Consider the following 26,899-nt stretch of genomic DNA (forward strand, 5'->3'; position numbering starts at 1 on the left):
CTTCCAGCCGGCAGAGGAGACTCGAATCGTGTGGACTTCTTCTTCCGTGTATGTTCTCTTCTCTTCTCCGTTCCAGTGCCATTACGGTCGGAACAAAAACCAGGCCGCGCATACACTGTAAGTTTTCTGTATATACTCTTGCTTTCGCCCTGTTTTTTTTTTTTTTTTTGTTGAGCATTTCCTTTATGGGAGTTGGCAACCTCCTCTGTTTTGATACTTGCACTCTCTTTGAGGCAACGTATGGAAGCGGTTGAATATGATTAGAAAATTATAAACAATCGACAGAGATGATGAATGAGGAGTTTGAAAATTACAAGCAATGCTCGATTTTAAAGATCTCCAAATAAGTCATTTACTCCTCGAATGCTCTACAAAATTGGAGTTTGAATGTCATGCTGTCACGCCCCTGAGCCACACACGACACAAGGCCTAGGGACGCGACAGCGCCGTATACTCTATAAGTATACAAGGCTAGCAGAACAATATCAGATCCAAGTATATCATGACTACTAATGTAAAGAAATTAAACAATGTCTTTTACAAGTTTTACATGGTTTTGGTAATAGCCTTTTTTCTCTTCTTTCTCATTAGTGGTTGAAGATAAACTGGAAGAACTTGTTAAGATTTGACCAACTTTTTTTTTTGGTATAAGGAACCCATATGGTTCTGAAATACCCTGCTGAATTGAAGATGGTTCACGATGAAGGAGTCTCTTCTTGGATAGAAGCCTCTCACATACCCTCCTTGCACCTACATGTCACTAATCACGAGGCAAAGAGCCTCCACGCCTAATATGAGTAGATAAGAAGAGAGGGGATCCCCTAATATGAATAGATACGAAGAGAACAAGTCCCCTTGTTTTGAATGTAGTCAATGAAGTCCCGATCCATGTAATCGTAGGCCTTTTCTAATTCCATCTTGAACACAAGAACCAGGGTTCGCTATCTCTTTTTCGAGTCAATAGATTCTTTAGCAATGAGACTTCCATTGAGAATTCATTTGTCTTTTATGAAAGCACTTTGGGTGGGGAAAATAACATCACTAATGACCTCTTTCATTCTCCTTGCTAAAACCTTAGTAATAATTTTATATAAACTATGAATGAGACAGCTGTGAGGAAGCATGCTTCAGGAGTTCCGTGCGATCGTAAAATACCTACCAAGTTGAAGGGAAAGTTTTATAAGACAGCTGTGAGGCCAGCCATGTTGTATGCCTCAGAATGTTGGGCCACCAAGAAGCAACATGTGCATAAGATGAGTGTAGCGGAGATGCAAATGCTTAGATGGATGTGTGGCCACTCAAGGTTAGATCGAATTAAAAATGAAGACATCCGTAAAAAGGTGTTGGTGGCACCAATTGAGGAGAAGATGACAGAGCACCGCTTAAGACGGTTAGGGCATATCCAACGTAGGCCTTTGGATGCTCTAGTGAGAAGAAGTGACTCGTGCCAAGTTGATGGAGTAAAAAGAGGTAGGGGCAGACTGAAAACAACTCGGGTACAAACAGTGAGGAAAGAATTGAGGGCTGGCAATATAACAGAGAACATGACCTTGGAGCAGATGCTTTCTCTTTGTATTGATTTTGTGTTGGACTTGAGCATGGCATATTGATCGCTATATACTCCTATGGGTTAGAATTGAATCTTAGAACTTAGTTTTGACTAGAAGTTCCTGGCCTGTGGATATTCTTAATGCTAGTTCCTTTTTACATCACCCAATTCTTAAACCCAATACAATCAAAAGTTAATCCTTTGATTTTTCTTCTCTTCTGTTCTTTTGCATATGCTTGTGCAACATTTTTATGCCACATGCCATACTTTGTTAATGTTGTTATACATGCTATTATTTACTTGTAGGTTCAAAAGGGGAGAGAACTGCTCACACAATGGCGCTTCGTTTTGAGGTATAGCCAATTGGGTGTTTTCTGTAGTGCTTTCAAAAAATTAAATTCACTCGAGAGAACATGTTTCCTTTGACTATGGTCTTTCCACTTCAGATCTTCTATCATATTTTAATATTGAATAAGGTTTAACATATGTTGCAGGTTTAATGTTTACGTGTCTTATATTCGTGTCTTATATTCCTGCACACACATGCATTGTGCTTGTTGTGGCAGCATGGGGTCTGAGCTAAGGGAAGAATAGATTATGATCATTCCATGTGGTGTTGGAGACTCATTGTTGTCATGTTGTTTTCTTTTCTTTGACATTTTTTATTAACAAGCAAGAAAAATTATTATTCAAAGTCATGCAAAGTATTACAAAACCCATGGAGTTCCTCACCACTGCTAAGGCCCTGCTGGGTCACTTCTCAAATACCCTGCTGGGTCACTTCTCAAATACTAAGACAGGAAATCCAACATCCCAATCAGAAAACAAATCGGTTTTGTGATTCTAGGAGATTAGTCAGGATCAGTCATTGACCAAATTAGGAGTTTCCTAGAATTTTGCAACATTTGTTGCTTATAATCCATCATGTTGTGTTTGGACTTGCATGTTAGTGAGACAGAAAAAACAAAGCCTCACTACATATGCATTCAAATTTTCGTGATATAAGTTTTATTTATGCTATATTTTCTTATACTTGTTTTTATTTTATCCCTGTACTGTAACTATATGGATATGCAGGCACGTCAGATGACTTGGGTTGCCATACTGCATACATCATGCATATGCATTTAATTTTTCACGGTGTAATGATCTTTATGCTATATTTCAAAATATTATGATATTATTATATTTATGCTATATTTACTTGTACTTATTTTTTATTTTATGTCTGTACTCTAAATATACGGATATGCTGGCGTGCATGGTTTTAAATTTTGGCTGAAATACTGAAATTTTGGTCTGGACCGACACTGAAAGCACATTGATTCGGTGCCGGTCCAAATTTTGGCCAAATTCGAAAATTGATTTTTCCATCTTTTTTTCCGAAATTTCCAGAAACCCCAATTTTTTTTTACTTAATTTCAGCCGAAACAGAAAAATTTCGGATTCGGTTGTGGCAGAAACCGACATTTAAGGGGTGGCATGGGCTGCCACGCTGTGCACATTATATCATGCATACATCTGACAATTGTATTGGTGCTTAGTAGAAGCTGGTTGAGGGTTTTGGTTATCATTTTTATTGTCTGATCCCGAATGATCAAGATGTTGGTACTCAACTCAACTCAACTAAGCCTTTGTCCCAAACTAGTTGGGGTCGGCTAATGAATCCTTTAGAAAAGTTTCATAAAGAAGGTACTATAAAAAGTTATTTTAGGACTTGGAAGTTGGAACTATAAAGTGGTTACTTCTGTTTAAAGTTTCTCCATTGTTTACAGTTGCCACATTGAGAACTTCTATACTTTTATGAATTATTTATTGAAACTCATCACTTATTACAGCTTCATGTCTGCAGGTACTAGGGAGGTTCAATCGTGCTCGTGCAGCTCAACTGACGCTTCCTCACTTTGTATGTCAGACACCATTGTTTATGCCTGTTGGAACACAAGGTCAGCATTCCAAATATCTTGTTTTGTCTTAATCTTGTTGGTAAATAATAATCTGTTTTTTCATCAAGTTTTTTCTCACTGCTTATGCTATAATGAAGGATGACTACAAGCGAGGGTGGTACGTCAAGTCTCCTATATTCATGGTTTTAAATTTCGGCCGAAATCTGAAATTTCGGTTGAAACCGAAACCGAAATGAAATCCGAAATTTTGGGTTTACCAAATTTCGGCCGAAAGTTCGGTTGAATCTGCTGAAATTTGGGAAAGAATAAAAATAATACTTTTTTTATTACTAGATTTCGGCCAAGGCTGAAACTGAAACCGAAACTGAAATTTAAATCCATGCCTATATTATAATTTCTCTGTCTTATGTGTGCTTTTGATGGTGCTTTTATAAGCTCTAGATAGATGTATGTTGGTGGTGGAAACATTCATTACCAAAGAACAAATCCAATAATTTAAAGAACCAATGTTTAATATTTTTTTATTGGGAATCTGTTGTATGGCTTCTGCTGCATAATTTACTCTATGGTACACTATAGACACTAACATTTTATTAAAAAAAATTGCTCTGGGTATTCTTTGGAGCTCTTACACTTTATTATTGGAAAGTATTTATTCCTTTGTCGTATTCTGTTCGTATTATACCATTGGAGAACTTCAATGGTATTCCTTACGTTCTTCTCTTTTCTGTTTTTAGCCAGCCATGCTAGAAATATTTGTTGTTAATATTGATTTCACTTGATGAATTAAAGGTATTTCTCATTGACAATTGCAAAGTAGGATTTTGTTAGGGTTTGATGTCTTCAATAATAAATACATTGGGGTTTTGAAGGAATGGATTTCAATTTGTGGTTGATTTCTTTTGTTGTAGGTACAATAAAAGGTTTAACAAATAGCCAGCTTGAGGATATTGGTTGCCAGATAATACTTGGAAATACCTACCATTTGCAACTTCGTCCTACTTCTGAATTGATTGATGAGTTGGGGGGCCTACATAAATTTATGAATTGGCCAAGAGCATTGCTTACTGACTCTGGCGGGTTTCAAATGGTTGTCAATAGCGAATTATTTGATTCACATTGTTTCTTGCCATGCATCCATTCCATATAATGTTTACGTTTACATGGCCATTGTATTAATTGACTAATTTATCATCATTTATTTTTGAGTTAGCCCATTAAATTTCTTGCCCTATATATTTGGGTTTCTTGTAAGATTTGTATCTTTACTTGAACAAATGATTGAGTTGAATGCTCTATAGGATGAGCTGAAAATCTTTTTACAATTATGTTGCAAGATTTCTTCTTAAGAACTGGGAACTCCTTATCATTTGGATCTTACCAGATGGATAGTTCGAATGTTAACCTTTAATCAACAATCTAATATATGTTTGGTCCTCTCGTAAGTTATGGGTTATATAAATCGAAAATAGTAGCTTGATGGAAGCAATGCATGTTTCATCGAATGATGAACTTTATTCCAATTTCTATCATGAGAATTTATGCTAAACAATCTCACATGTGTGAGCAATTTTTCTATATTTGGCTTTTGCACTTATCTTTCCACTATGTGCAAATGCACTATATATATCTAATTATGGATCATTTATCTGTGGGAGATCTAGTTCAATCAGCATCTTAGTAAGTCTAAACACAAAGATGTCCATTAGAGGCATAGAGACTGCCTTTTCATGGAGTTGATTTGAGATGCCTTTAGGTTTTCCACACAGCTTCTAAATGACGGGCCCGAATAGCAGGCATATATTAGCCTACAACTCCCACAAACATATACCAGATTTGGTCTACAAATATTTTAACATGCCTTCCATATACCTATCCTTGAACCAGTTCTTCCATGCTTGGACAGAGAATAGAGTTTAACTAGCATTCAATAGAGAGAAGGATGTGAAATAATGAAACCAGGCCAGTTTATGCGCATATGAATAGTTGGCTCGTATATTCTCTAATCACTGTTTATTAACATCATCCTTGTACATGTGACTAGATTCAAATGTTCCATTATCAACTTGATAGGGAATGTTGAGATATTAATGTAGTCTTTTTGCAACGTAGGACATTTAGGCATTGTATGAAAAAACAATACCAACCCTTTGGGTGATGAACTCCACTTTTCAATTTGTTTTGTAGAGATGACTCTCTTAAATCGTGTTTAACCCATTAGCACTAAAAACACCTATTGATTCAAGGGATGTGCTTAAGTTTGCTCGATAGAGGTGTCACGTGTCAATGGAAAGTAAACAAATGATTTTTCAGTGTTTTCTTTGACATCCTCAAGCTAGATGTATCCTGGAAGGAAGGTCTAAATCACAAGCAAAAGCAACCTAGGTGAGCTGATACCAGTGTGATAATGTGATCCTTTCTTCTATCGGAATTGTATCCCGTAGTCCTTTAGTGTTTTTCCTCAAAGATCTATGCCAAACCTTATATGAGGAAAGTTTTTCTAGTCGGCCGACTAGAGAACCTTCTCTAGTCCGCCGACCAAAAAACACAGTGTGCCCACATTATTTGGATAATCCAAAACATTCATTTGATAGGCCCTGGCATAGATAGGGTGTGCCCAAAAAATCAGCTGCATAGGATCATCCTAACCCTTTGATTTGTGGAGGTTAAAAATGGACAAATTTGTGGAGTTTATACCCGTCCATTTTAACCGCCATAAATCGAAGGGTTAGGATGATCCTATGGAGATGATTTTTTAGGCACATCCTATCTATGACAGGGCCCATCAAATGAATGCTTTGGATCATCAAAACAACGTGGGCTCACTGTGTTTTTAACCTCCACTGTCCATTTTTAACCTCCACAAATCGAAGGGCTAGGATGATCCTATGGAGCTGATTTTTTGGACACACCCTATCTATGGCAGGGCCCGTCAAATGAATGCTTTGGATCTTTCAAACAACATGGGCCCACTGTGTTTTTGGTCGGCGGACTAGAGAAGGTTCTCTAGTCGGCCGACTAGAAAAACTTTCCTCACACACACACACACACACACACACATATATATATATATATGAGGAAAATGAGGAAAATGATTCTGCGCTCGAGCGCATATAAGCTTATATGTGCTCTAGGGCCCAAACACACGGGTCCCACATTTTTTGTGGTGATCAAAACCATTCATTTGCAAGGCCCCATCATAGATAGGGTGTCTACAAAAAATCAGCTCCATTGGATCATCCTAACCCCTCCAAAAGTGGAGGGCAAAAATGGGTAGATTTGTGGCAAACGGTTTTTGCCCATTTTGCCCTCCACTTTTGGATGGGTTAGGATGATCCTATGGAGCTGATTTTTTGTACACACCCTATCTATGTAAGAGTCTTTCAAATGAATGCTTTGGATCATCCTAACAATGTGGGCCCACGTGAGTTGTGTGCCCTCGAGCGCATATAAGCTATATGGTGTGCCCTCGAGCGCATATAAGCTATATGGTGTGCCCTCGAGCGCATATAAGCTATATGGTGTGCCCTCGAGCGCATATAAGCTATATGCGCTCGAGTGCACAATCATATTCCTCTCTCTCTCTCTCTCTCTATATATATATATATATATATATATATATATATATATATATAGAAGAAGAGAAAAGGAGAAAATTATTTGAATTTCTCTCAAAATTTTATGAGAATTACACATCACTTTTTTTTACTTTTTTTAACAAAGGCACCCATTCAACCCACATATTTTCAATCCTACCCCCTCCTTTATGTTTTTTAACAAAGGCACCCATTAAAGCCACATAATTTCAATCCTACCCCCCTCCTTTATTCTTTTTTAATTATGGAAACCTCTATAGATTGGAGGGCTAAGATTAGCCTATGGAAATGATTTTACGGGCACAAACTATTGATGTTGTGTTCCATCACATGGATGGTTTGAATCAACCTATGATGTGGTCCGTACAGTTCTTTGTCGGCCCGTGCATCGCACGGGTTTTTTTACTAGTGTATATATATATATATATATATATATATATATATATATATATATATATATATAGAGAGAGAGAGAGAGAGAGAGAGAGAGAGAGAGAGAGAGAGAGAGAGAGAATAGAGTTCCTAAGGTGTCACCTCATATAGCTTATATGAGGTGGCGCTCACAAAACATAAGGGGCCCACATTTTTGGGGTAATCCAAACCACTCATTTGAAAGGCCCTTAGATGGATATGGTGCCTACAAAAAATCAGGTCCATAGGATCATTCTAACCCTTCCATTTATGGAGGTTAAAAATGGGCAGATTTATGGAGGTTTATACCCATCCATTTCAACCTCCACAAATCGAAGGGTTAGGATGATCCTATGAAGTTGATTTTTTGGGTACACCCTATCTATGTGAGGGCCTATCAAATGAATGCTTTGGATCATCCAAACAAAGTGGGCCCCTTATGTTTTTAAGCGCCACCTCATATAAGCTATATGAGGTGACACCTTAGGAACTCTATTCTCATATATATATATATATATATATATATATGAGAAAACTGTTGAGCGCACCAATTTTTTGGTGCGCTTAAGTTGTTATAACGCCTCCCATACGTTTAAATGTTTGGGTCCCGCTAAAGCGCACCAATGGGAGGCGTTATAACAACTTAAGCGCACCAACACTTCTCTCCCTCTCTCTCTCTCTCTCTCTCTATATATATATATATATATATATATATATATATATATATATATATATATCAGGAAAAGGTTATGAGGTATCGCTCACCCTGAGCAGCCCTCTAAATTCCCTATCTCCCATAGTTGGTTGACTCATCCACCCCATTAGTTTTGTAGGTTATAGGTAGGATTATGGTTATGGTTATGGGTTCTGGTTATGGTTAAGATTAGTGGAGGTTTTCAAATGGATGGCTAGTAATTATTTGGGTTATGGTTATGGTTAGGATACTAGGGCACATAATTTTTGAAAGATTCCATGTTGGACACATGTCAAAAAGGTTGTTGAATATACATTGTTAAATGATCAAGAAACTGCCTAGTACAAAAACTCACTGAATGTCTAGGTAATAATTATACTGGTTACTTGGTTAGAGGCAGACTTCATACCACGTCGGCATTTTAGGAGCAAGCATCTTACTAACAGAGGTTAATAACAACACATGGAACCTCTTTCTTGTGATAAGATTTCAAAATGATTATGGAAGATGAGATTCTAATCAATATATGTCAAATTTAGGTTATGTTTCTTCCTCAAAGTTATTTCTTATTGTTGTTTCTTATTATTTTCTTTGTTGTGACATCGATGCTATAAGTTATATCATGCTGCTATTCTATGTAATTAATTCAGTGAGCTGCTTTCATGATCACGGGCTCTCTAAGTCTACGATACATGTTACTTTTGCCATATGTTTCCACTTCAAAATGATATGATATGCATACTTTCTTATATCAAGATGATAATCATTATTAACATTGACATAATGGTTGTAATAATTATTTTAATTTATTCTGTTTCAGGTCTCCTTGTTGCATTTAGCTGACATTACTGAAAAGGGTGTAACATTTCAGGTAAATTTTTTATGTCGCTACTGTTGACCTCTGTGATGGTAGTTTGTTGGTTTTCGTGCTCAAGCAGTTAATAGGTCAATGCAAATTTATTTATTTATTATTTTTAATCATATGGAGATCTTATTAAGTTATTAACTGTGGCAAAAAAAAATGTCAAATATCACTACACTTGAACATCACAGCAACAATAAATGCACTCAGTAATCTTGGTTGTTATACCAAGCTACAAAAGAAAATTGGGATTTAAGTCAAAGAGCGTCTTTCCCGCCAACCCTCCTTAGGGAAGGGAATCTTGCCTTCCTCGGATAACTATTGTTGAGAAAAAACGAAGTTTGATGGGTTCTCTTGATGGAATCCGTTAGATTTTTTATATTTTTTTTTTGAAGTTACTGTTATTCTATGCCTATTAAGAAATGGATATTGGCAATCAATGTTCCCAGCTTTGCCGAGTAAAATTTTAGAAACCCTTGCACTTCAAGGTGGCTTCAAATAACTCGTGTGTCATTTGATCCAATTCTTGAAATGACATTATGGTGTTAAGTGCCAGGACATTATAGTCCTCGTATTAGTTTCATATTCCTTATTTCAAATGTCTGGAGACAATCAATTTGGGTGTTCAATTAATGATCCCCATAAGTGGGATTGAGAACCTTCCCAGACCCAAAAAGTGTATTACTTTATTTCTTTTAGAGCAAGAAATAACACGGAAGGCTATGCTAACCATGAATCCATGACCTTCTAGAGGGTACTGACAGAATCACCTTATCTGTTAAGAAACAGAATAACAAAGGCCCATTCTTAGTTTGCCAGAGTTTTCCAATGACAGATTTCTTCTACATCATTAGATTTTGACTACAAATATCTACATGAATATTCAATACATAAGTTCCGTCACCCTGAATGCTCAAGGAAAGGGATAAACCCTCCTCCTTCAAAGCTCCATTGGAAATCTCCACATAGGTGGGATTCTTAGATGCGAGGAAGATGAGAGTCGGGTTTTTTTGTAACCTCACACGATCTCAAGGAACCAAAGGCCTTCTTGACCAAGTAGCCTGGGCGCCAGGTTGATTTCGGATAGGGAAATTCTGGAGTCGTTCTATAGCCTGGCCAATCGACCTATCTACACGACATTAGCAACACTCCTATCAAATTACCATCCTGACCTCAATCCATCCAAAGCTGATGAAAGAGATTCGTGTGGACAATTGAATTGTTGGGATGATTGGTAGTAAGCCCGCTTTCACATATATCTTTGGGGAAGTTCAAGTTTTGGTGATCTGTTATTGTAATGAAATAACTGCAAGTACAGTTGCAATGTGTTGTGCACATGGTTTTAAATTTTGGCCGAAATCCGAAATTTCAGGGACCGAAACCGAAGTCCCCCGAAATCCGAAAGTTCGTATTTTTCTGAAATTTCGAGAAATTGATTTTTTTTCTTCAAAACTATAGTATTTTTCTGAAATTTCCGAAATAATAAATTAATTCTTTTTTTTTTTACCGGAGTTATGGCTGAAATTTTGGTTCGTCCAAGGCCGAAACTGAAATTTAAATCCATGGTTGTGCAGATGTCTCTTATTTTGACAGTGTTTCATCACCCTGGTAGATTAATGCGTGCAATGCAGACACTGGTGGAGCTGGGTGGTCAGCTTGCTAGGGTGGAGGGGCAGCACGCCCTTGCCAGAGTTTTTGAGGTAGCGCATTGGAAGGAAACTTTAATTTTCGGTTTGCACTATAAGGGTATTTTGGTAATTCTTGATGCAGTGACATCAATATATATGTATATGACACATAGGGTTATGTGTGAGTTTTTGGGCATCTGTGGCTGATAGAAAAAGCTAGAAAAGTGATTTTGTAACCCTAATGCCGAAATAGTGAATCCCTCTTCTCACGTGGACGTAGGCACACCATCGAACCACATAAATCTTGTGTTTCTTGATATTTGTTTGTGTTTTTTGCATCTCAGTTTGCCATTAGCTGCACATAGAGTTTGATCCAGTTTTGGGGAGATTTGAGTGAACTCGGTTCTCTACACAATGGAAATATCTAGCAAAAGGGAAAAAAAGATGGAATTCGTTAAATAAAAGATGTGCTTCTCACCCTGTTAATAATTAACTGACATATATAACAAAGAATTCATTCACATACTAAAATTTGGAGAGGCATATGCAACCGACAGGAACTAAAAGGCCTGGTTCTTTTTGTATTCTAATTGTACCTTTTTTGGTTGCTGAAATTTGAGTTCTTATGTCAAATTTGTTGTCACATGCATGAAATGTTTAATATGGAATGTATTTTGCTACTATCCGGATGTGTGTTGCCTAATTTTTTTTCCTCGCTTAATCGCAGTCACCTGTTGATGGAAAGCCAATGCTCTTAACACCTGAAGAGTCAATCCAAATCCAGGTATGTGCTATAAACTTGGTACCGTGAATCATATGAGATGTATAACATCTATTAGGCCACGTTTGGGTACCTCATGTTTTTGTGTTTGGATTTGGATTTTGGATACAAAATACATCAATCATCCTCAAGATCATGTTGTATGAGAGAGAGAGAGAGAGAGAGAGAGAGAGAGAGAGAGAGAGAGAGAGAGAGAGAGAGAGAGAGAGAGAGAGAGAGAGAGAGAGAGAGAGGGAGGGAGGTCTCGCTGCTGCTGCTGCAAGGTTGAGGAGCAGCGAGGGTGAAGGTAGCCACCAATATTGATTTCCAAATAATGTCTTGCAGAACATATTTGAAAATCGGATTTTTTTCACTGTTGTAGCTGATTTGGAAATGTAAGAATCTGATCCAGTTCCAAATTTGAACTGCAAATGTGAGAAATCCAAATCTAAATCTTGTGGGTATCAAAATGTGGCCTTGTTGAATATCATTTGGATTTGCAACTTTGATGTCATCGGCTTCTCACCAGGGCATAACTCATTCATGTAAATATTGAAGCCAGAAAGATAACCTGCAAATATTTTAGACATATATATATATATATATATATATTTATATGCATGCAATGTGTGTGTGTTTATTTTTTGTGCAAAAATGATTCACTTTTTCAAGCATTATCAATTTATCAGTGTTTATGTGATTGTTCTGTGGTTCTTGCTACCATTATTTGTGCATTCAAGGATGTACTTACCTAGGTTCCCTTCAGCATAACAGAAAGCATACCCTTTATGTCCTCACACAACTTTGCTTTTACCCAGCGTTTTAAATTTCAGTCGAAATCCGAAATTTCAGATTTCGGTTGGGTCCGAAATCTGAAATATTGGATTTTGGTTTGGATTTCAGTTTTCTGGTTTATATGTTCTATAATTCAGTAATTTTACATCTGACAGCATCATTTTCTGCTTATATGCCATATTTTTCTAAGTTTTACTCGCTATATTTGCAGAATAAAATAGGAGCAGATATAATCATGGCTCTAGATGATGTTGTGAAAACAACAATTACTGGACCTCGAATTGAGGAGGCAATGTATCGCACTCTTCGTTGGATAGACAGATGTATAGCTGGTAAGAGCTATTTAAGAAAATAACTGGCTGAGATGTATCTTGCACAATTTGTTTAATTGTGGCCATATTCTCTTCATATGTATAAAATTTCTGTCTTTATATTTGTGTTTTATTTTTATTTTTTCCATGTAAGCTGTTCCTTTCATATATAAGCGTATTGATTACAATTAATGCTTTAACATGTTCTGGAACTAAGACATTGGTTGGGGAAAAATAAGAGTGAGGAAGTCAATGTTAAACATCAACTAAGACATAGATCACAAATTCACAACCATGCTTTAATGCATCAGCTGTCTGTTACGTATTTTTTTCCACTAGATGGGTCCCACGTAGAGTGGAAAAAATAATTGATTTGGTGTTTTAGAGAAATAAGATCTTATTTCTTAACACTGTCACATACCAGATTTCAGGGAGTCTAAATTATAATCAAACCCCCATATAAGTCCTTCAGTGAAGATCATTGGTGTATTGGCCGTATTGGCTGTATGGTAGGTGTTTGGACTAGTACGACCACATGGATGAATCCACCTGCTATATCGAGTTGGGATCATGTGCATTGGCGCAAGCCAAACCTCATTGCTTCACTTCTTTTTCTCAAAGGGGTTTTTATGAATTTGTAGTCGTTTGACCCAAAAAAGACATTTCTACTGACTTCAAACACACGAAATTAGATTTGAAAAACATAGATCACTTAATTGGTTTTTGAGGAATGCTTAACTCAGGGGCGCTCTTGCAAAAATGGGCTGAAATGACTCCCTCATTGGTTGCACGTCACCATGGTGCATTTATAATGGCTGCAAGTCAAAGAGTATTTAATGCAAAATAGTGATGTGCAGCCAATGGGGGCGCTCTTTCAGCCCATTCTTTCAAGGGTGCCCTTGAGTTTAGCACATCTCTTGTTTTTTTTTTCTGTTTTTTTTTTCAAATATTCTCTCTTCTAATGTATGATATATGTCTCTCTCTCTCTCTCTCTATATATATATATATATATATATATAGAGAGAGAGAGAGAGAGAGAGAGAGAGAGAGAGAGAGAGAGAGAGAGAGAGAAGAGAAGAGAAGGTACTCCCTCGAGTAGATAACTTATCTACTCCCTACCTTAAAATAACAGTTGGGGCCACATGGTTTGGGTGATCCAAAGCATTCATTTGATGGGCCCTCACATAGATAGGGAGTGCCCAAAAAATCAGCTCTATAGGATCATCCTAACCCTATGAACTGTAGAGGCAAAAATGGACGTGTATAAACCTGCACAAATCTGTCCATTTTTTGCCCCGTCCATTTTTTGCCCCCACAGTTCATAGGGTTAGGATGATCCTATCGAGCTGATTTTTTGGGCACACCCTATCTATGTGAAGGCGCATCAAATGAATGCTTTGGATCATCCAAACAATGTGGCCCCAACTGTTATTTTAAGGTAGGGAGTAGATAAGTTATCTACTCCAGGGAGTACCTTCTCTTTTCTCCTATATATATATATATATATATATATATATATATATGAGGAATAAGATTGTGCGGTCGACCGCACCTAAGCTTAGGTGTGGTCGAGGGCCCAACCGCATGGGTCCCACATTTTTGTGTTGATCAAAACTGTTCATTTGCAAGGTCCCATCATAGATAGGGTGTGTACAAAAAATCAGGTCCATTGGATCATCCTAACCCCTCCAAAGTGGAGGGTAAAAATGGGCAGATTTGTGGCAAGCGGTGTCTGTCCATTTTGCCCTCCACTTTTGGATTGTTTAGGATGATCCTATGGAGCTGATTTTTTGTACATTATCCATCTATGTAAGGGCCTTTCAAATGAATGCTTTCGATCATCCTAACAAAGTGGGTCCACATGAGTTTGGCGCCCTCGACTGCACACTCCTTTTTCTCTCTCTCTCTCTCTCTCTATATATATATATATATATATATATATATATATATATATATATATATATATATATATATGAGAAAAGTGTTCCTGCTGTTTCAAAAACTCATGTGGCCCCACATTTTTGAGGTGATCTAAAGCATTCATTTGGAAGGCCCTTCCATGGATAGGGTGTGTACCAAAAATGAGCCCTTTAGGATCATCCTAACCCTGCCATTTGTGGAGGCAAAAAATGGTCAGAAACAGTGTCTGTCCATTTTCCCCTCCACCTTTGATTGGGTTAGGATGATCCTATAGGGCTGATTTTTGGTACGCACCCTATCCATGGAAGGGCCTTTCAAATGAATGCTTTGGATCACGCCAAAAATGTGGGCCACATGAGTTTTTGAAGCAGCTGCGCATGAACACTATTCTCTCTCTCTCTCTCTCTATATATATATATATATATATATATATATATATATATATATATATATATATATATATATATAGACTAGAAAGAGAAAGACTACTCATTTTTGCTGCTTTTTCCTTTTATATAAACTATAGAGAGAGAGACTATTCATTTTTACTGCTTTTGCCTTTTTGGATTCTTTTTTTTTTCTATTTTCCCCTAATATTCCATTCTTCAATTTTTACCCATTTCTTGGGTTCTTTCTATGTATTATTGATCATTATGTGATTTTTTATACATCCATTAGTCTACTTGTATCATGGCATGCATGTTTTGGTGTTTTTCTTTTATTTGTTATGCATGCTTTGGTGTTTTCCTTCATTTTATTTATTATTTTTTTATTTTCTATTTATTATTTTCCATTTTATCTAACAGATGCTATTTTCCAGTTGTTATGGACCAGGTCTACACGTTTTTAGCATGATTAACATTATCCTTTTGACTAATATGTAGTTTTCTAAATTTAATTAGTCGGACTGTGAATACACTATTAGTTCAAGTAGTAGCAAAAAACTTTGCAGACAAACAAACATGTGGCTCATCTGCTTAGGAACACAATAATATTTGTTAACTTACCAACTTCTCCAAAAGCTTAAGCTGTTGGAGAAAAGGCGTTATTTATCTTTTATACTTTAACACTCACCCGCACGTGTGGCCCACTTGGCAAACACGTGGCACATGTGGTCCCACTTTGGGCCGACCATCGCATGTGGATTTTTTTGCTATTCGGGAGGTTTGAACTCGAGACCTTTGGCTCTGATACCATGTTAACTTACCAACTTCTCCAAAAGCTTAAGCTGTTGGAGAAAGGCGTTATTTATCTTTTATACTTTAACAATATTATTATAAAGGGAAATGATATCAGCACAACCATGTTTTAATAATTGCACAAACTTGGCTTCTCCTTTCTTTTCTAATTGGCTTGTGAGCTTTATCATGTTATTATCAAATTATTGTCATTAGTTGAAGACTTGAAGTAAATAAGCAAAATTTATTTAAAAATAAAAGTAAACACAAATATGTGGTAACATTGCGTATCGCCTTGTTTCTAAGAGCTTGAGAAACGGTATCACCCGATTCACAGGCTTATCACCGATACGAGTACGACCCATTTGTATTCCAGATATGGCATTTCGGCCTCCGCCCGATATGTTGACTAATATGGATGCTTTGAACCTTGATCACACGGCTTGCTTACTTAATACAAATGTTGCTTACATATCGTGCAAGAACATAAAAATACAAATAAATATCTCTGTCTGTAGAACTTGGGTAGTTGACTGTATCAATTGCATTGATGAATGGAAAGTTGTGGTTTGTCGTTCAGTGAAATAGTAAATTAGTAAACTTAACACGTAATGTTGAGCATAATTATGCAAAGGGGAGTGATAAATCAACCCCCATATATCTTAAATTGACCCCTTTTAACGGAAAACGTTAGGGCGGTGAGTTGTACACTTGTACGGTGTTTAACGGCTGATGAAAACTTTATCCACACTCCCTAATGTTTTCCGTTAAAAGGGGTCGATTTAAGATATATGGGGATCGATTTATCACTTCAATTATGCAAAAATTAGCGCTATTTTGGATTTGACATGTCTCGCAAACACCACTTTTTACTGATAATGTATTCTTTTTCCCTTCTTATCTTGCCTGTATTATGCTCTGGCTTCATGTTTGTTTCTTAGCAGGCTCTCTTTTTATTACAGATTTACAGTTTCTACCAGATTAGTGTTTTTTTATTATTTGTATCAGAAATTACTGGTACTATCACATGCATTGAGTTTTAACAATGTTTAACCTACTGATTGGTGTTTGTCTACATTGAATAACAGCTCATGAGAAGCCCAATGAACAGAACTTATTTGGAATTGTACAAGGAGGATTAGATCCCGTCCTTAGGTGATTGAGAACTTGATCTTGGATTTTCACTACTCTATACATAGAACAATGGTATATGTTAGTATCATAGACGATGAAATTACTTTGAATACTATTTTCAGTAATAAGATGAGTTCACTGAATGGTATCTTTTAATTGGTATTTTTTAATTGATTTTATGACGCCCTATTGTTCGCAGAGATATATGTGTGAGAGGCTTGGTTGACCGCAATTTACCGGGGTATGCCAATATTCCTATCAGCTATTACCTCTTGAAATGCAAGCATGGTAGTATAGCTTTATGTGAAAAACAATATGGCCAATCAACAATCAGGCCCTACAATTTTTTTGGTGATTACTTGTTTTTTTTTTTATCATGCTATATGCAATGGTTGTGATGTGCCTGACCATAGTTACTGGAAACTTCCTAGTTGGACGGGAAGCTCGCTTCCCTGGAAACTTGCTTCGGAAGCTAAGTTCTTCTCACTTCCCAAATTTAGGAGAAGCACGCTTCCTAGACATTCCCACATGTTTCCTCTTAATTAAGAGTGCGCTTGGATAGGATAATGACCTTGGATAGGATAGAATGGAAGAAAATGATCCACGTAGAAGAACCCAACTAGAGCCAGGATTAGAGCTGGGTAGATTCCTTTCACCTTCTTCATGAAATTTTTCTAAAGGATTCATTTAGCCGACCCCAACTAGTTTGGGACAAAGGCTTTGTTGAGTTGAGTTGATAATGTCGAAGGAGCATAATCATCTCATAGATTTGTAATGTAAGCCACGGGGTACAAAGTTTGAGCCAGATCTGATCACGTTTCCTTTACATATCACTTTTCCTTTACATATCACTTTCAGGTCCTTGGGAAATGCATCCTGCTTTAAAATAACTTGCACTGTTGGCCCCTTGAAAAAATCGGAAGATAGAAAGAATAAAGGGGAAGGGACTGATCGTACCAATCCTGAAGGGTCCACCAAGAAACGCATCAAGTAGATTATGGTGAAGTTCATTTTGTCATACAGTCATACAATGCTCATGAGCCTTTCCCAAATGATAAAAAAAGCAATTATTCTATTTTTTTTGAATGATATGATTATTGCATTCTGGTCCCTATTAAAAAAAAAAATGAAAGTTGACATTTACAAGAATTTGCAGTGGCTTTGATCAATGTTGGAAAATTCAGGGCTTGGGCTCATTGCTCAAGTCATTCAAGGTCTAAAAGTTATGACTCAGGAGAGTCAACGGCTACTTGGACGAGTCAAGATATATCTAAAAAGCCATTTAATACATAAGTGTAAAAGTGTTGATAAATGTTATTACAAACACTTTTATGCTTCGTATACTTGGTGGTTTGGAATATCTTATGACCAGATATGTCTCATGTTTTACTTATTTGATCCAGTTTGTATGAGAAGTGGGGCAACCTAAAGTGAGGCCACCAATACTGGACTGTCAACATTTAAAATTTCCTATGCAGATACTCCACTCCTCGGACAACATCAAGTGGTATAATACTTCTTCCTTTCCAAGTGAGAGGATCATAGCCATTCTCCTGATAATGAAACAAATGTTGCTCCACACTTCCATTTGGCATATACTCGTACACTAATAGTCACTCATTCCCCTCAACACAAAAATCTAACAGAGAGACCAAATGTCGGTGCCTGACCTTGGTAGAGACGGAAATGTCGGCTTGAAACTGCCGCATACCTCACTTACTAATTACACTTTTTATTCTTTTCACTGCAATCACTCTCCCACTCAAGGAAGCATGAATCTCTACTCAGAAAGGGGGAATCGAGATTCCCCACAACGTGATTCAGAAACAGGAATCTTCTTGATTACCCAATTTTTGGGAATCCCTTTTCGGAAACGTGGGAAATGCTATTTCCACTCTATGGGAAATGTGTATCCCACTATGAGAAGCGCGTTTCCTATCTACCCTCCCACCAAACTCCCCTATATACACAACCCCAAATCCTCCGCTGCCTAGTGCTTTATCTTCACTGAAATCTTTGTCGAGGTTTGAAATTTCGCTTTTGGTTACTGACATAAGAATGATAGTAAATATTATTCAATATTAATTGTATAATATTTACATTTTACCTATTGTAATATTTGAGTTAGTAAAAAATATAATTTACTAATTCAAATATTGTAGCCCAACTTACAAATTTGAAAACTCCCTTTTGGGATACGGCCACTATCTCCTTCATTTTCTTTGGCCACCCCAAACCCAATCTTCAGCTTCTTCTTCATCTTCCCGACCCCCATCTTCTTCTTCCTCTTCCAATTCGCTTCTCTCTTTAATCTCCCTTCATAATTTCAGGCTTGATTTTTTCCTTTAGCAAGCAAGTTAGGTTTTGTGCCAAGGCTAACCCTCAATCAGTAGTTCGTTGACAGAAAACAGAGTAAAGGTATGACAGAAGTAAAAATCATCTTTTTTTTTTGAGACGGTAGAAAAAGAATATATTAAGAATCGAGTTGGTTCACAGCAAGATACAGAAAAAGAGAGAGAGAAAATACAAAATCAAGGAGGGAGATAATCAAACCGCTCCAAGCTAGGCCTAAATACACCACTCCGAGGTAGGGAGTCAGCCTCTGAATTAGCTGATCTCCTCACATGCCTAAAGGATATAGACGAGAGAAGAACTAAATCATCTAGTTCCTCAAAGAGAGATAAAAAACGCCACGGAGGAGAGGCTGCGCCCAGAAGCCAGAGAATAACATTAGAGGAATCCCCTTCCACTATCACCTTATCTAACACAGACATATCCAACGACTTAATCCCACAATGAACAGCTCTCACTTCCGCTTCATTCGAATCCTCCACTCCAATGGAGCCCGAGAAAGCCCAGAGAACATCCCCCTTGGAATTTCTGCATAAACCCCCAATCCCTGCATCACCAGGATTGCCAAGAGAGGATCCATCGAAATTTAGCTTTATCATTCCCTCAGGAGGAGGGAGCCAGGGTTGAGTAATTTTAACTTTGGTAATCCCCTCCTTGCAAATAATCTGCCAACCCTCCCAAAGATCATACGTTGAGACGAAATGAAACATAGGAAGGCTTCTAGCCAAAGAAATAACCTCGGAAATGATATTGATAAATATCCAGTAAGACGATTTTGCCACACCTTCAAACACTCGGGAATTTCTTTCCTTCCAAATGAACCACCAAGAAGCCACCATACACATCTTCCATAGCAACTTACCCTTTCTTTTCCAGGGGCACCATTCCCAGCTTTTAATAAAATCAGATATGGTGTTAGAGAGAGCCCAAGATACCCCAAAGCGAGATAGAATATAACCCCATATATCTCGAGCAAATTTACAGTGAATGAAAAGATGATTAATGGATTCACCATCTGAAGAACATAAAGGGCAATGGTTGACGATAATCATCCCTCTCTTCCGCAGGAAGTCTATTGTCTGGATACGACCACAACATACTGCCCACGCAAAAAAGGAAATCCTTGGCAGGCAAGAAAACTTCCAGATCGAAGCATAAGGAGCCTCCACTTCGCGACACACCAACTGATGATAGAATGATTTAACAGAGAAAAATCCGGATGTGCACCAAAACCATACGCGGGAATCACTCCCACTCCTCTTAATATAACACCCTTCTATCAAGGCCATTAATTCAAGGACGGAATTCAACTCCCGATCAAAAAAATTCCGTCCGAACTGCGGCTTCCAAACCACGACTGAGTTCACCCTTTCAAAAAAATCCGCCACCCATCCCGTCTTTTGAGAAGACACTAGATACAGATCAGGGAACATTTCCTTGAGAGGAGCTGCTGAACACCACAGATCTGACCAGAAACGGATTCTATCCCCTACATAAGCTTTAAAGCGAATACCTTTGGAGAATGGAACCTCAACCTTCAAAATATCCCGCCAAACAGTTAGACCTTTGAACTTAAAATTATCCGCAGTACACCAATTCCCTTCCCTCACCCCATATTTGCTCCCTACTACTCTTACCCATAAAGCAGAGGGTTCTGACCCAAACCGCCACAACCATTTGCCCAATAAAGCCATGTTAAAGCCTCTTATTCTCCGAATCCCTAAACCTCCATTTTCTCCATGTTAAAGCCCAATAAAGCAGAAGTAAAAATCATCTTCCTCTTCATTTTCTCCCTTGCTTTCCTCTTTCTGCTTTCCTCTCCACTCTGTCACAGCCAGAGATGCTCCACAAAAGGTATCCAGACTAAGTTCGGCCAGACATGGTCCATCGATCTGTTTGGTTGGGGTAAAGGATCATCATCCCTTGGTCTATGGTGGCTTGTTTGGCTGTTGGTTGTGGCTGTAAGTTGTGTTATTGTAGTATTTTGTTTAATCCTTTTCATATTTCTAAAATTCTGCCGGAAACCCAAGTCTATCTAGATCCCTCAAAATTAGTCAGAAATGGTTAACATTGTCCAAGTGTGTATGCCCTTTTCATTCGAAGACCTACAACAAGCCACCAAAGATTTTAGTGAAGATAGTGCACTAGGCAGTGAAGGATTTGGGTTGTGCATAGAGGGGAATTTCGTGGGAGAGTGATTGCAGTGAAAAAAATGAAAAGTGTAATTAGTAAGCGAGGTATGCGACAATTTTAAGCCGAAATTTCCTTTCCGATAAGGTCAAGCATAGACATTTGGTCTCTCTGTTAGGTTTTGTGTTGAGGGGAATAGAAGACTATTAGGGTACGATTATATGTCAAATGGAACTGTGGAGCAACATTTGTTTCATTATTAGGAGAATGGCTATGATCCTCACACTTGAAAAGAAAGAAGTATTACAACACTTGATGTCGCCTGAGGAGTGGAGTATATGCGTAGGAAATATTAACTGTTGACAGTCCACAATTGGTTGCTCTACTTCTCTGAGTGGCTATGTCATTTAGTATGTGGAAATATTAATTGTTGTCTTCTCTTCGCTTCCTCTTCACCTATGGAATTGATTGCTTATTCTCATGCCAGCTTAGATAGCTATCTTGATTGTCAACAGTCCACTATTGGTTGCTTTCTACAACTTGGCAGAATGCGAGCAGGTTATTTCAAACTCTAGTGTTGTGGCTGAATATCAAACTATTTCATCAACCTCAAATGAGATCACATTGCTACTATTGCTTATAAGTGATCTTGGCTTTCATCTTTATACCCTCACTGCTCTTATGCTGATAATACTAGAGCTATTTGATTTGAATCAAACTTTGCCTTCTTGAGCGGAATAAGCCCATTTTGGCAGATGGCATATGTTCAGGATAATTACAACTACAACAGGGTCAAATAACCCTGCCCATGTCTTTCCAGTAATACAGTTTTCGGATTAAATTTCTTGTTAACAAACTAATACTCATTCCTTCTACTACATCATTATGAGGAAATTGTTATGATCTTGCATATTTCCTCTTACTGTTGTTTATATGTTTTCAATTAATACTCATTCCTTCTACTACATCAGTATGTGGAAATTGTTATGATATCGCATATTTCCTCTTACTGTTATTTATATGCTTTCACTTGTTTCTTTATTTTCTATTAATTTCTCTTTCACGTATTGCAGTATTACTTTTTGGCTAATTTATGCCGTAGTGATTGTTGGACATTCTGGCTCCCTGGGAAAGGTCTTACAACGACCATTTATTCCTTTTTATCATATTTTCTATCAAATACTTAGTTGTCTGTTAGAATTTATTATAAATTAGGCATACTCCGAACCCAGTTACCCATACAATGCTTTTCTTCCATCAGAATTGCATGGAGATTTTAAGGTTTATTATTAAAAGGAGCTGATTTAAAATTTTTACTTTGTGACAGCTATGCTATTGGTGGTCTTTCAGGCGGTGAAGATAAAGACTCATTTTGGCGTGTTGTTGCTCAGTGCGCCGCTGCATTGCCTGAGGATAAACCCCGCTATGTTATGGTGCAAATAACCTTATTTTTTCACCTCAATATTTATCTTTATTTACCATCTAGGGTTCATTGAAACTGCAGAACCATGCATAATTGGGCTGTCTCTTTCTTTCTTTCTTTTTCTTTTTTTTAACGTTTGGATACATTTTTTGCAGGGTGTTGGCTATCCACTTGATATTGTAGTTTGTAGTGCTTTAGGTGCTGACATGTATGATTGTGTTTATCCTACTCGTACTGCTCGTTTTGGCACTGCCCTTGTACCTGAGGTAGGTAATCTATGATGTATGATGCACATTATAGTTTTGGATCTCTCTTTCTTACTTAATAGACAATGATTGATGTCCATGTAGATGATATTGTGATAAAAAAGGGGTAATGATAAATCGACCCCCAAATATCTTAAATTGACCCCCATGTGCAGGGGCGGAGGCACATATAGCTTGAGGGGGAGCATGCACCCCCCATGACTTGCAAAATTCCTTTATATGGTGCATGGCTATACATGCATGCCAAGCTAGTTTAGTGGCCATTGCCCCCCTTCCCCCCCCCCCCCCCCCCAACTGTAAATTCCTGGCTCCGCCCCTGCCCATGTGTCTCTCCTCTCTCTCTCTCTCTAACCCAGAGGAGAGAGAAAGAGACATAGGGGTCGATTTAAGATATTTGGGGGTCGATTTATCACTGCCCTAAGAAAAAGGTCTATATTTCATTTAGGCACATGATAGTACTCCATGAGATCAGCACAAATTCACTACATCCCATCATAACTCTGATTTTTTATTTATTTATTATTATTTTTGAAACGGTTCAGAAATCAGAACTCCGAAGTTAAGTGTGCTTGATTACTTCTTTTCCATCATGTTACACTCTTTATTTACTTGTTCAAAGCACACATACATACAATAACATAATTAAATCCAGCATCAATTTTTGTTGGTAATTATCTTTAGACATTATTCGCTTGAAGCACATGCTAACTAATCCCGCTGTAATTACTTTCATAAATGCTACCATTTTGACCATTGTGATGGCAAGATATAAACATCACGCACACATCCACTTAGAATCTGGGATCCAGATTCTCCTATCCGGCTCTATGAGTGAACTATACATCTTGTCAAGGATTCTAAGGAGGGGGAGGAGTTGGTCAGTTTCCTCTTTGAGGTTATGCTAACAAAGCTATGTTCATATCTCTGAGTGAAATATGCATCTTGTCAAAGGATGAATGGGTGCTTTCTTACGAGTTGGAATCTCCGTTTTTCTCTTATGGAGACTTTAATATGAGGTTTCGGGGGCTAGGCATAGTCCTGTTCATTTTGATTTGATCTTTCTGGGTGTCCCACGCAAAACAATATATCCCACATCGGAAAGATAAAATGGATGCGGATGGGTTATAAGGGAATGGGCACCCTCCCCTTAACCGCTAGCTTTTAAGCGTGAGTTCTACCTTTTTTCCTATAGATCTACCCAGACATGGCACTCTTAGTTTATCATGACATAACAAAAGTTAGGGGAGTCTAGCCACTTTCATACTGCAGTTTCACAGGGTGCTTTTTGCATATGAATGTGGCCACACCATAGCGATCAAACATGTCACCTAAATTTTAGGGGACATGCACAAAAGCACCCTGCAAAATTTCGAAGTGCCAAAGTGGCTAAACTCTCTCATTAGTGTTATAGATGTTCTACATTTTAATTATATATGATTATAACATTATAATACGCTAATAATTTACTGGATATGTCTGTATAGAGGTTAAAAAAGAAGTTATATAGAATTGTATTGGGTTCTGCATTATCACTTACATCATTTTTTTTTGGAGAAAGATAACAAAACTTACATCAATTATAAACCCATGCCCACCTGTGCATCATACTTTTCATTTGGTCCGTGTTTTAGTTGGAGCGTATAAATGTTCATAGCAACTAGTACATTACTACTGTATGGTTCTTGCTCTTGATGTATTCAAATGCTAACTCTAAGTCAGAGCTATCTTATATTAACGCAAACTTGTTTCATCTATCTTTGTTGACGTAATCGCCTTTTTGAAGTTATAGTCGTGAGATGGTTTAAATCAAACTGTGGCATCCCCTTTTAGGGTTTCATGGATTTGAGAAGGTAAAATTGCCCTTCACTATGCTCATGTTTTATTTTCTGTCCACAGGGAGTGCTTAAGCTGAAACATTCAGTAATGGCTAATGATATTCGTCCTATTGATTCTACATGCTCGTGTATGGTATGCCATTACCTTGTTTCATATTTTATTGAAGAACGGAATTTCGATTTCCCTAGTGATGTGTTCCTCGGTGTTCTGTTAGGTCTGCAAGAATTATACTAGAGCTTACATCCATTGCCTTGTAACGAAAAATGCTATGGGCTCTCAACTTCTATCATATCACAATTTGGCATACATGATGAGGGTAAAATTCTTTTTAGTTATTTTAGCTTCGCTGTCCCTTTTCATTTGGAGAGTAAATTCTTTCTGATGTTCAGCTTAGCAAGGACCTGCACACGTCAATAATTCAGGGTTGTTTTCCAGAGTATGTAGCCTTCATTGCTTATTTTAGTTGCCTTTCATTTCGCAGATAACTGTTAGGTGGAGCAAATTGCAGATTGAGACTATCTGATATTCTTTTCTTTTTTTGTGGTTGTGTCTATTTTACAGGTTTGTGCGTGGGTTCTTGCAGAAACAGGTATGCCATGCATCCGTACTTATTTTCCTTTTTCTGCTTGAGATTTTGCACTTATTTTTACATCGAGTTGCGTTCTGTGCATGATTTCAAAGTCGGTTTAGTCACGAATCCACAATTACTATGCTAGCGATTGTCTTTTCATTGGATCATATATTCATAGCCAAACGGGATGAAACAATGTCTTAGTTTTCCGCTATGTCACAAATATTTCCGATATTTTCAAAATATAGTGATTTTATCGCGACATTTTGATAAAACGAAAAAATCCTGAAATAATCCCGATAATTTTAAAAATATAGTTATATTTTCATTTACCACGATAATATTGCGATAATATCACGAGATTTTTCACTGTATTTTAACGATATTTTATATTTTTTTCTTATCTTATATATTTTTAAATAATTTTATTTTTATTGTTTTTCCCGATATAAACCCAAAAAAAAAAACAAATTTAATATGTCCAGAGATTTTTCCCTTGCCGAGAAATTACCGAGAATGATATTTGTGACTTAGGTTTTCATAGTTGTACCTCACCTACAAGAAAGTTGAAGAGAAATCTCGAACCACAGTATAAAGTAGTAACGATAAAGTGTCAGAGCAAATCACTAGGGAGGGTGTTTCTGTTACAAAACTTTAAATTCCTTCTATCTGCCTGAAGCTAATTTTCGAACCCTTGATATGGTCATAAACCCCTTAACAATTTAGAAATTAAATTTTAGGATTTATTTTATGTGTTCTGACTAATTAAGTATTCCCGTACACTTAAACAATGAGGTAAATTATGGGAAAATCGGAATCGTGATGACCTCAAATTTGATTATTTGAATGATGATGATTGTATATTTTCATTTGTGTTGCAGTTCCCTAAGGGTGATGTCCCGGAATGGGTTTGCAATGCCATGGAGGTTGCTGGCATTGACATCTCTTCGTGTTGCGCTCCATTTTCATCATCCGAAGACTATCAACCAATATACTGACACAGAAATATACGGTTATATAGGTGTTTAACATCTCTGCTTTCCAAAATGATGGTGGTGAAGATTTTTGCAATACACAGCAGCATATTTTTTGTAGCCAATGCTGCTTGAGAAGGAAAACCCATTCAAGAAAGTTTTCATTTTAGTTTCTAGGCATTTTGTTCAATGCTCTAAGCATTTCAGCTCATTTATTTCACATTGTTGTATCAAAGGATGGAAGCAAATATTTAATGGCCAAGCAGCTTGTGAGGATTCTTTTCTACTACATGTTTTATGAGTTCTTTCTGTCTCTGGCCTGCATCTTTTTATATGTCTACTTCAATTTCGCTCTGTATCTTCTGCATATGGAGAAGAATAAATGAACAGGGAAATCAGGAGGGAACATATTATTATGCAACATACTTGCATTTTGATCAATTCAGACTGTCCATCTGGTGGAGCCCCACCTTGGACTGCCCATGTTACAGAGCTTGAGAAGTTAGTAAGAGCCCGTTTGGATACCTGATATTTTGTATTTGGATTTGGAATTGAGTTTTGAATACAAAATGAATAGATCCGCCAACTCATGTTGAGGGAGA

General features: G+C 37.4%; 1 protein-coding gene across 2 annotated transcripts; it reads left to right on the top strand.

The window, feature by feature from the left end:
• On the top strand, window positions 1-26,583 carry LOC143889535 (uncharacterized). 2 transcript variants are annotated; one of them, XM_077393779.1, is made up of 16 exons: window positions 1-117; window positions 1,856-1,902; window positions 3,402-3,495; window positions 4,368-4,546; window positions 8,978-9,028; window positions 11,375-11,431; window positions 12,414-12,534; window positions 16,700-16,766; window positions 16,945-16,986; window positions 22,555-22,660; window positions 22,806-22,916; window positions 24,813-24,884; window positions 24,967-25,068; window positions 25,142-25,188; window positions 25,314-25,341; window positions 26,205-26,583. In XM_077393779.1, the coding sequence occupies exons 1-16, from the start codon at window positions 51-53 to the stop codon at window positions 26,319-26,321; spliced, it is 1,308 nt and encodes a 435-aa protein (XP_077249894.1). In that variant the 5' UTR covers window positions 1-50; the 3' UTR covers window positions 26,322-26,583. The 2 variants fall into 2 exon arrangements, with proteins under 2 accessions (XP_077249894.1, XP_077249895.1); XM_077393780.1 differs by having other exon boundaries at window positions 24-117; window positions 3,388-3,495.
• The last annotated feature ends 316 nt before the right edge of the window (window positions 26,584-26,899 follow it).

This window comes from Tasmannia lanceolata, unplaced genomic scaffold (genome assembly GCF_043159265.1).
Source record: "Tasmannia lanceolata isolate RefF3 unplaced genomic scaffold, GAP_Taslan_0.1 ptg000013l, whole genome shotgun sequence".
Taxonomy (NCBI): domain Eukaryota; kingdom Viridiplantae; phylum Streptophyta; class Magnoliopsida; order Canellales; family Winteraceae; genus Tasmannia; species Tasmannia lanceolata.

Coding starts and splice junctions, on each gene's coding strand:
- LOC143889535 (XM_077393779.1), top strand. CDS start 51: ATGTTCTCTTCTCTTCTCCGTTCCAGTGCCATTACGGTCGGAACAAAA. Junction 3,496..4,367: donor TATGCCTGTTGGAACACAAG/GTCAGCATTCCA, acceptor CTTTTGTTGTAG/GTACAATAAAAGGTTTAACA. Junction 12,535..16,699: donor GATAGACAGATGTATAGCTG/GTAAGAGCTATT, acceptor ATTGAATAACAG/CTCATGAGAAGCCCAATGAA.